At 38.8% G+C, this 12064-nt stretch overlaps 1 protein-coding gene across 2 annotated transcripts in view; it reads left to right on the top strand.

Moving 5' to 3' along the window:
- LOC127881115 (uncharacterized) overlaps positions 1 to 12064 on the top strand; it is a 53865-nt gene that overhangs the window by 33995 nt on the left and 7806 nt on the right. The window contains exons 3-4 of one of the 2 annotated variants that reach the window (XM_052428805.1): positions 9968 to 10034; positions 11942 to 12061. In XM_052428805.1, the coding sequence (XP_052284765.1) occupies positions 9968 to 10034; positions 11942 to 12061 (187 nt within the window). The remainder of the gene's footprint in view (positions 1 to 9967; positions 10035 to 11941; positions 12062 to 12064) is intronic. The other variant, XM_052428806.1, reaches the window with a different exon arrangement.

The following is a 12064-nucleotide window of genomic DNA, read 5'->3' as shown; positions in this document are numbered from 1 at the left end:
GATTATGGGGCTGGTGTTTTTGAGGGGGGGGGGGGGCAGGCATTATACAGTAAGGGATCACCAATGTAAGTACACTAGTCTCCTGAGTTATATAGGGATATGGGGCTGGAGTTTGTGAGGGGGGGGGGACATTGTACAGTAAGGGATCACCAATGTAAGTACACTCCTGAGTTATAAAGGGATATGGGGCTGGTGTTTGGTAGGGGGGGGGCAGTCATTGTACAGTGAGGGATCATCAATGTTAGTACACTCCTGAGTTATATAGGGATATGGGGCTGGTGTTTGTGAGGGGGGCAGGCATTGTACAGTAAGGGATCACCAATGTAAGTACACTAGTCTCCTGAGTTATATAGGGATATGGGGCTGGTGTTTGTGAGGGGGGGAGGCATTGTACAGAAAGGGATCACCAATGTAAGTACACTTGTCTCCTGAGTTATATAGGGGTATGGGGCTGGTGTTTGTGAGGGGGGGCAGGCATTGTACAGTAAGGGATCACCAATGTAAGTACACTAGTCTCCTGAGTTATATAGGGATATGGGGCTGGTGTTTGTGAGGGGGGGGGGGCAGTCATTGTACAGTAAGGGATCATCAATGTTAGTATACTAGTCTCCTGAGTTATATAGGATTATGGGGCTGGTGTTTGTGAGGGGGGACTTGCCCAATCAACAATGGATAACCAATGTAGGTACACTCCTGAGTTATGTATTGGAATGGGGCTGGTGCCGTGAGCATCCTGATGACTTGCAATAGAACCTCAGTACATGTTAATAAGCAGTGATACAGTAAACATGTTGTATTTATGCCCCTTCAGTACATGTTTATAAGCAGTGATACAGTAAACATGTTGTAATTATGCCCCTTCAGTACATGTTAATAAGCAATGATACATGTTGTAATTATGCCCCTTTCCATCTGTATTAGCATTTGCTCAGTTTTTCCAGTTTTCTAGTAGCTGTTTATTACAGAATTTCTGCCAGTAGACGGGAGTGAATAAAATTTTACTCCTGCAGTGGCCAAATTGAAAATTATTGGAATTCCCTACATTTACCAAAAAAATTTATTGTGTGTTTGTTTCTTTATATAACCCAGAGTGTGTCATAATGCCTAAAAGCTGTGATTCTTTATCTAAAAATTATTTTCATATTTAAACATGTGCACTTATATATGTTATGTAATTATTTCCATTCCCTGTTGTTTCCTACCCTGACAAACTTTTGAATCAAAGTACTGACAGTACTGGTGTGATGATGCTTTTGAAGAGGATGGATATAAAACCATCAATTTAAGTTTATCTACATCACAACAATTGTGTATGTGGGTATGAAACTTTTGGGTACGAAAAAAAATTTGGGTACACAAATTTTAGGTACGAAAACATTATGCCAAAAAAGAAATATGGGAACGAAAAAAATTGTACAAACAAAAAAATTGGAAACTCAATCGGACTGGCTTGGTCTTTTACATAGGTCGCCATTGTGAAGAATTTTTTTATGGTATGATAACTTCGCTGAAGCAGCATCGTCAAAAAGCATGAAAATAGTTTCATATTGACAAACATTTAACTTATAGGTTTTTTATAGCCCTATAACACATGCATTGTGAGACAGGACAGATGCCATATACATTTATTGTACATGCAAGCCATTGTGAGACAGGACAGATGCCATATACATTTATTGTACATGCAAGCCATTAACATGCATTGTCAGACAGGACAGATGCCATATACATTTATTGTACATGCAAGCCATTAACATGCATTGTGAGACAGGACAGAAGCCATATACATTTATTGTACATGCAAGCCATTACACCAGCTTCAGGTAACAAATCTTTTGTCAACATGTGAATATTATTGTGACACATGTGCATGTGGTAGTCAAACAATGTTTGTGTCAAGGGATTGAAGATTATTTTTTATTTTCTTGTAAACACAGTAATATAAGAAATATGGATATTTTTTGCATGTTTTTCCTGATTCATTTTAATTTTGGACTTCAATCATATAGAAACTAATGCTTTGTATTCAGTCAAAACTTTTGAATGTATTTATTTTTTTCTTTATGAGGAGTTAATTAACTTAGTGGAAACTATATTAAAATAGTTGTAACTTAGTGATTTTATGATATTGTCTATATTTCTTGACAATGTTGTATTTGGAAATAAAACCAAAAAAAGTCACCAGGGAGCAAGACCTAAGCAAGTGTAAGCAGTCAAACTTTTTACAATAGGTAGTAAGTGTAACCACACACTTGGCGGCACATGCTATGTCACTAAATATAAGTTGTCATGAGAGAGTCATGGAGCCAGTTGTGCTCAGACTGTCTCAGATTGTGTTATCAGATCAAATGACTAGACTGTACTGGACAATTAGCCTGGACACAGGGGGTGGGGTTGGGACGGTCATGTGACCCACCTGGAGTCAAGGTCATAATCATTGTACTGTAGGAGCAACATCTCACATTGGACTGTAGGGGCACCATCTCACATTGGACTGTAGGAGCAAAATCTCACATTGGACTGTTACGGGGCGCCATCTCATGTTGGACTGAAGGGGCACTATCTCATGTTGGTTTGTAGGGGCGCCATCTGATGTTGGACTGTAGGGGCGCCATCTCACATTGAACTGTAGAGGCACCATCTCACATTCGACTGTAGGGGCACCATCTCAGAGTGGACTGTAGGGGCACCATTTCACATTGGACTGTAGGGGCACCATCTCACATTGGACTGTAGAGGCACTATCTCACATTGGACTGAAGGGGCGCCATCTCACATTGGACTGTAGGGGCACCATCTCACATTGGACTGTAGGGGCGCCATCTCACATTGGACTGTAGGGGCGCCATCTCATGTTGGACTGTAGGGTCACCATCTCATGTTGGACTGTAGGGGCACCATCTCATGTTGGACTGTAGGGGCGCCATCTTATGTTGGACTGTAGGGGTGCAATCTCCATCGGACTGAAGGGGCACAATCTCATGATGGACTGTAGGGCGCCACCTCCTTTGGACTGTAGGGGCACAATCTCATTTTGGACTTTAGGGACGCCATCGCCTTCAGACTGTAGGGGCATAATCTCATGTTGGACTGAGGGGCACCATCTCATGTTGGACTGTAGGGACACCATCTCATGTTGGACTGTAGGGGCGCCATCTCATGTTGGACTGTAGGGGCGCCATCTCATTTTGGACTGTAGGGGCACCATCTCATGTTGGACTGTAGGGGCACCATATCCTTCGGACTGTAGGGGCACCATCTCATGTTGGACTGTAGGGGCACCATCTCATGTTGGACTGTAGGGGCGCCATCTCATGTTGGACTTCAGGGGCACCATCTAATGTTTGACTGTAGGGGCACCATCTCACATTGGACTGTAGGGGCACCATCTCATGTTGGACTGTAGGGGCGCCATCTCCTTCGGACTGTAGGGGCACAATCTCATGTTGGACTGTAGGGGCGCCATCTCCTTCGGACTGTAGGGGCACCATCTCATGTTGGACTGTAGGGGCACCATCTCATGTTGGACTTTAGGGGCGCCATCTCACTTTGGACTGTAGGGGCGCCATCTCCTTCGGACTGTAGGGGCACAATCTCATTTGACTCACAGTAGGCCAGGCACCATCTCACATTGGACTAAAGGGGCACCATCTCACATTGGACTGTAGGGGCGCCATCTCACATTGGACTGTAGAGGCACCATCTCACAATGGACTGTAGGGGCACCATCTTATGTTTGACCGTAGGGGCCCCATCTCTGTGGACTGTAGGGGCTCCATCTCATGTTGGACTGAAGGGGCACAATCTCACATGGGACTGTAGGGGCACCATCTCACATTGGACTATAAAGGCACCATTTCACGTTGGACTGTTACAGTGGCACCATCTCACATAGGACTGTAGGGGCGTCATCTCACATTTGACTGTAGAGGCACCATCTAATGTTTGACTGTAGGGGCGCCATCTCATGTTTGACTGTCAGGGCGCCATCTGACATATGACTGTAGGGGCACCATCTTATGTTGGACTGTAGGGGCCCCATCTAACGTTGGACTCTTCAGGCACCATCTCAAGTTTGACTGTAAGGGCGCCATCTCACGTTTGACTGTAGGGGTACCATCTCACTGATGTCTGTAGGGAACCTAAACTGAAATATCACTGAAATGTGATCAATTGTTTTTATCCAGATCTCCATGACTTACAAGCAATGGCAGTTTCATTTTAATATTATAGATGATCATGTCTGATTTTGAAGATATTAAAAATTAGTCTACTTTGATTGTACCTTCAAGATTGATAGGGTTTTTCAAAAAATCTGAAATTGCAAGTCTGTTTTAGCTGTACAACAAAATACAAATGTCTATAATTTTTCCCAACTGTTTCACTGGACTGTAATGTGTTTAACAGGTCAAACAATTTATTACAAAAATGCCTGTGGCATTGTAAGTGCTATTCAATGAAACATGTCCTCATGACATGAATAGTTACTTAGCAAGTGTCTAAATAATTGCTGGTATATTATACCAATTTCTTTATGCACATACATCTTGACAAACACCTTACATCATGGTATATTGTGAACAGGACTTCCAACATGATTGGGTGTTCATCATCCAATCATCCTTTTTATTGACATCACATCAATCAGCCATTTGAGATTGGTTTAAAATATTAATATGCCTACAGCACTCTAAATTGCCCATGTTCATGTTTTAAAAACAGCAGCTGCAGTTGTGTCAGGATGCAATGTAAGGAAATTATATAATTTATCTTAGAAAGAAATCAATCTTTATCCAAACATTTGCATTTGTTGGAAGCCATTAGCATTGTTAAATGAATTTTGATGTGTGATTTAACACAATATTTAAGATATTTAATTTGATGGAAATTAGCCAAAGTTTAAACAAAAACCAGTTTCACTCAGGTTTGTTTTATTGTGTAGAGTTTTGTTTGTTGTATTATATATAAATTGTAATGTCACACATTTATATGTTAAGTTATAGTAAAGCCTTGATCAATAACACTCTAAAAGTCACATTTATAGTCCAATCTTCTTGAAACTAATGGTCAGACCATTTGTACTTTTGATATTTTGGATGAGTTCAAAAATGCTTCCGGTCTGTTGTAAAACATGGTGGCCAGGGGGTGGGGCATTTTTCCTTATATGGCTTTAGAAAAACCTTGTCACATTAATGGTGCAATCTTTATGAAACTTGGTCAGAACATTTGTTCTAAAAATAGCACAGCTGAATTCAAAAATGGTAATGTTTTGTCGAAAAATATTGCCGCCAGGAGGTGGGGCAGTTTTCCTTATAGGCTATAGTAACACCTGTTAACACACTAGAAGTCACATTTTTAATCCAATCTTCAAAAAACTTGGTCAGAACATTTGTTCTAATTATATCTCTGCTGATGGTACCTATCCATTAAAAAACATGGCTGCAAAGTGGCTTGGATTTTTCCTATTATAGCTATAGTAAAACCTTGTTATTCTCTAGTTTATATTTTGTCCAAGTTTGAAAATGGTTTCAGAAACATCTCAAACGTTTTTGAGAGCAGCCAAGTTTCCTGAAGTCTCATGTGAGCAACTGTGGCTCTCTTGTTTAATTGAATAATACATGGATTATTCCATATCAGAAGCATTAAGTTTTCAAACAAGATGACCATAATCATAATGTCCATAAAGGGCTAACCTGTGTTTAAGGTACACCAATTGTTATACACCAGATCTGGTGACCTAGTTTTTGGACACAGGTTATCCAGATTTGTAAGCTGCCTATATATTGTGAAGATAAATATTATGAACAAGTTTCAGCAAGATTAAGCCTTAGATGTGGCATCTTGAATGGTAGCAAGATTTTTATGCCCCCTTTGAAGAAGAGGGGGTATATTGTTTTGCACATGTCGGTCCGTCCGTCGGTCCGTCAACCAGATGGTTTCCGGATGATAACTCAAGAACGCTTAGGCCTAGGATCATGAAACTTCATAGGTACATTGATCATTACTGGCAGATGACCCCAATTGATTTTCAGGTCACTAGGTCAAAGGTCAAGGTCACAGTGACTCGAAAAAGTAAAATGGTTTCCTGATGATAACTCAAGAATAATTAGGCCTAGGATCATGAAACTTCATAGGTACATTGATCATGACTGGCAGATGACCCCTATTGATTTTCAGGTCACTAGGTCAAAGGTCAAGGTCACAGTGACAAAAAACGTATTCACACAATGGCTGCCACTACAACTGACAGCCCACATGGGGGGCATGCATGTTTTACAAACAGCCCTTGTTTTCTCAAATTTGACCTAGTGATCTAGTTTTAGTTAAGAAGATGTAGTGTAAAACAATGTGTTATAACAGATCTCTAAATAAATGTTTAGTGGAGGAGTCAGTAAATCTTTCATGTTCAGAGTAAAAGGCAGATATAAAGCTTGCTGCAGCATATGACCCCTTTAATCTTGAAGACACAAGCAATTGAGACTTCATTGGAAGCACTTCAGAAAACCACATGCCTTTTCCACAGCTCATCTGCATGCAATCCTCTCAGAGTGGTAAACACTAAAAGTAGAGATTGTTTCTGTATAAATAAAATTTGATGTCTGTTTTACTGTGAATTTGCTACATGCATACATTATATTGTTGTTGTTAATTGATTTCTATTGTAAGAAGATTGAATTTTAATTTATAATGTTATAGGCCATTTATACCATTTAGTATTTTAGTGGCATTGAGAAAGTAGGCTTTAAATCTATAACATAACTATCACAGTATTTACACAGTTAATAATTTTGATAACTTTAACCCACCCCCCCCCCCCAACACACATACAAACACAATTAACTGAAAAGCTCCTGAGCAAAACAATTGTAATCAAAGTTTTGCTCCTAATTGTCCAAGTTTACTATGTTATCAGGTGATCATTGAAATGCTTTGGAAGCTAAATTCTTTAATAATGATTTGGGAATCAGATGGTTGAAGTTCATGAAGAGTTTATTTCCTCCCCATTGAAAGTCGCTGGCTCATTAACCCCACTTGAAAATGTTGCAGCATGTGTTTGACATATGGATAACAAATTTAACTTGAATAATGAGCACAGGCCGCCAATGTAAATCCTGATTGTAAATATTTATAATAGAGGCAATGTTGATTTTTCCAGAATAGGTAACACCCTATTATCTCAACAGTTTGAGAAGCAATTTAAATGAATGAATACATCATTTTTAAATGTAGTGATTTTACTTTTCGTATTTTACATTACTCACTGAGTAATTTGGGACTTGCAGTTTAGTAAGTAGACAATTTAGAATGCAAAAATACTTGAAATCACTTGTAATCAAGCCTTTTGAGGTGTATAAATATTGAATGTTTAACAGTGTTGTGTTAGCACACTAGCTGCACTGCAACCGCAGTATTATCATAATCGCTGTAAAAGCTGGATTGTGCAGCATTCTTATCAGCAGAGTTTATTCTTAAAAGATGTGCTAGGGCAATGTTATTTAACCAACGTCTTTATGGTGAAGTAGCACCCAATCATTTTTTTTCTAGAGTGTATATGAAAAGGAGAATATGAAGGTTTTGATGCTTAAGAGGTCGAACGTTTATAGATAACGACAAAAGTACACAACAGACTGACGTAAATGACTTTTACAGCACCATGCATTGTATTTTTGACAAATAATTCAAGGGTAGCATAGGTTTTGAGGTTGTCACAGTACTGGGTGGGTACTCACTTCAATTTCATACTATGACCAAGGCAATGTACTCACTTCAATTCCATACTATGACCTAGGCAATGTACTCACTTCAATTCCGTACTATGACCTAGGCAATGTACTCACTTCAATTCCATACTATGACCTAGGCAATGTACTCACTTCAATTCCATACTATGACCTAGGCAATGTACTCACTCAAATTCCATACTATGACCTAGGCAATGTACTCACTTCAATTCCATACAATGACCTAGGCAATGTACTCTCTTCAATTCCAAATTATGACCTAGCAATGTACTCACTTCAATTCCATACTATGACCTTGGCAATGTACTCACTTCAATTCCATACTATGACCTAGGCAATGTACTCACTTCAATTCCATACTATGACCTAGGCAATGTACTCACCTCAATTCCATACTATGACCTAGGCAATGTACTCACTACAATTCCATACAATGACCTAGGCAATGTACTCACTTCAATTCCATACTATGACCTAGGCAATGTACTCACTTCAATTCCATACTATGACCTAGGCAATGTACTCACTTCAATTCCATACTATGACCTAGGCAATGTACTCACTTCAATTCCATACTATGACCTAGGCAATGTACTCACTTCAATTCCATACTATGACTTAGGCAATGTACTCACTTCAATTCCATACTATGACCTAGGCAATGTACTCACTTCAATTCCATACTATGACCTAGGCAATGTACTCACTTCAATTCCATACTATGACCTAGGCAATGTACTCACTTCAATTCTATACTATGACCTAGGCAATGTACTCACTTCAATTCCATACAATGACCTAGGAAATGTACTCACTTCAATTCCATACTATGACCTAGGCAATGTACTCACTTCAATTCCATACTATGACCTAGGCAATGTACTCACTTCAATTCCATACTATGACCTAGGCAATGTACTCACTTCAATTCCATACTATGACCTAGGCAATGTACTCACTTCAATTCCATACTATGACCTAGGCAATGTACTCACTTCAATTCCATACTATGACCTAGACAATGTACTCACTTCAATTCCATACTATGACCTAGGCAATGTACTCACTTCAATTCCATGCTATGACCTACGCAATGTACTCACTTCAATTCCATACTATGACCTAGGCAATGTACTCACTTCAATTCCATACAATGACCTAGGCAATGTACTCACTTCAATTCTATACTATGACCAAGGCAATGTACTCACTTCAATTCCATACTATGACCAAGGCGATGTACTCACTTCAATTCCATACTATGACCAAGGCAATGTACTCTCTTCAATTCTATACAATGACCTAGGCAATGTACTCTCTTCAATTCCATACTATGACCTAGGCAATGTACTCACTTTAATTCCATACTATGACCTAGGCAATGTACTCACTTCAAATCCATACTATGACCTGGGCAATGTACTCACTTCAATTCCATACTATGACCTAGGCAATGTACTCACTTCAATTCCATACTATGACCTAGGCAATGTACTCACTTCAATTCCATACTATGACCTAGGCAATGTACTCACTTCAATTCCATACTATGACCTAGTCAATGTACTCACTTCAATTCTATACTATGACCTAGGCAATGTACTCACTTCAATTCCATACTATGACCAAGGCAATGTACTCACTTCAATTCCATACAATGACCTAGGCAATGTACTCACTTCAATTCCATACTATGACCAAGGCAATGTACTCACTTCAATTCCATACTATGACCAAGGCAATGTACTCACTTCAATTCCATACAATGACCTAGGCAATGTACTCTCTTCAATTCCATACTATGACCTAGGCAATGTATTCACTTTAATTCCATACTATGACCTAGGCAATGTACTCACTTCAAATCCATACTATGACCTAGGCAATGTACTCACTTCAATTCCATACAATGACCTAGGCAATATACTCACTTCAAATCCATACAATGACCTAGGCAATGTTCTCACTTCAATTCCATACAATAACCTAGGCAATGCTGAGTCCTGGTCTGACATTGCTCAATTCATACTGAGATGTCAAAGGTCAACCAACTGATGTACACCTGATCTGTTTGGTCTTTTTTCAGCTCAAGTTAAGAAAATAATGAATTGCCATACTGTCTGACCTAGGTAATGGTACTAGGAGCTGATGTAAAGAGAATTGTATTATATATTGCTTAGTTGAACAGATGACCTTGTATCCTTCTGTATTGCGTGTATTTTCAGAGTGAAAAAGAGAGCTCATTACAGAAGTTGACTGCTATACAAAACAGCCCAAATCACAGGAGACCAGGTATGGATTTTGTACACTGTACAAACATGCACATGCTTACTCTGTTTGTCAAATGAAGAGCATTTAGCTGAAGAGCTTGTCAGTAAATTGTTCCAAATATCCATGTTAATATGTAAGGGGTCAGTACAAGTGTCCCATGTATCTATGTCAAGGGGCAGTACAAGTGTGCCATTCCTGACTAACAAGGAGAAACACATGCCAAGATGTTCAGAGCTCTCATTGTTGTTGTATTACGCTTAAGTAGATTAAGCACCCAGGCTTCCTGAAAAGTCCCAAAAAGTGCCTGTCAACCGGACAGGCTGATGGAAAAGTAAGCCTGTCCGGACAAAAATTCACCTGACCGAACAGCGTGAGTTTATAACTGAAGAATTTAGTAAAGTTTAACTCATATTTATTGCAATGTGCAGCCTGTGTATAAGTATCGGACAACTATTAGTAAGTAATTAAATCTGGAACATATAACATCAAACCATTATGTGTTCTTTTGCAAATGAAACACACTGTTATTTTAAAATATTCGATTCATTCAAAATAATATGTAGTTATGTAGTCAACTTGTACAAAATATACTCTTATATATTCTCCGTACAATATCAATCTTTTCAAAACTATCTGTTTTATATTATCATAAATAAAATGATAATGCGATATTACACTGATATAAACACATTTCCGTAGTCTATACATAAAGCAAAATATTGCTTATTTATGATGACAACTTCAAATTTGACGATTTCGATCATTTGTATAAGCATTTTTTTCATGTGTATTGTTTTTTTACAACCTTTGTAATTGGATAGATGGGTATATGTCAGAACAATGTAATTTACGTTTCCGAAAAAAACAACAAAGGGAGAGTACTCTTAAGAACTAGTAACGCGTTAGTGTTCTTAATGACAAAAAGGCTCGAAATTCACGAAAAGAGTGATTCCAATTGGGCGTTATCATTCTTTTGGTAAGTATTAGACTTTTCGGTATTTAGTCATAATTTTTTTGGCCTGTCACAAGGACCAGCGATATAAGAAACTTTGCAGGACCGTAAAGAATTTTGCCGGACAAGACCGGCGGTCAGGCCTTTTCAGAAAGCCTGAGCAACATGGGCAGTGAAACTTTTATGGCCCAGGCCCCTAGTTGGCCTAGCACCTAAAAGAATGCCTAATGATCACCTTAACTACTAAATCACCAGCCAAACAATACGGGTTTGCAGATAATAAATGAGTTTCACTTGGTAAGACAATGTCAAGTCTTTAATTGAGACATAACATTGATGTAAAATAATTGGCTTTGCCATGTCATTAGATTAAGTTATAAAAAAGATCTTTCGTCACAGTCGCAGGGCCCATTGGCAGTTGCCTACTCTTCCAAATGGATAATCTGGAACTGTCAATTAAATACTTCTTTTGCTAAAATCTATGAATACGTATGATTTTGTTTGAAAGAATTTATCAAATTTATTGTCTGACATGAACATTTTGAACAGTACCATAAATGTTTAATATATAATTTCCCAATGCATTGTGTTTATCAAACCATAATGTTGAAGTTTTGTTATGTGTGTTGCTGTTTTCTCTATGAATTATTGAGAAGATTTATAGTTTTGCATGAATACTGCCATGCATGATTAACAGACTTCATAGTCGTCAGAGTGTACAGGTTCTCATTGGTCTCCAGGGCTTACCACTCCTCATGCAGCTGGGGATGTCAAGGGTTGAGGATGACACTCCTGTACCCGATATAGTAGTCATGTGTCAAACATACAACAGTGTGACACTAGACTCACTGTGTCTTTGATTGGCATAAGTTGAGGATGACACTCCCGTCCCTGATATAGACATGTGTCAAACATACAAGAGTGTGACACTAGACACACCCATGTCTGTGTGTTGATGAACTGGTTCCTTTTTCAGATAACATTATCCCTGACACCCCGATCCCCGACTATGAAGATGGTGCCAACTCTGAGAATCAGAATATTTTCAATTTTGCCAAAAAATTTCAATCTGTAATCACAAACATACAGAAAATAGGTA

Source organism: Dreissena polymorpha, chromosome 5 (assembly GCF_020536995.1).
Source record: "Dreissena polymorpha isolate Duluth1 chromosome 5, UMN_Dpol_1.0, whole genome shotgun sequence".
NCBI lineage: Eukaryota > Metazoa > Mollusca > Bivalvia > Myida > Dreissenidae > Dreissena > Dreissena polymorpha.
Note: the sequence above shows the minus strand (reverse complement) of the source record. Positions and strands in the feature narration are given on the sequence as shown.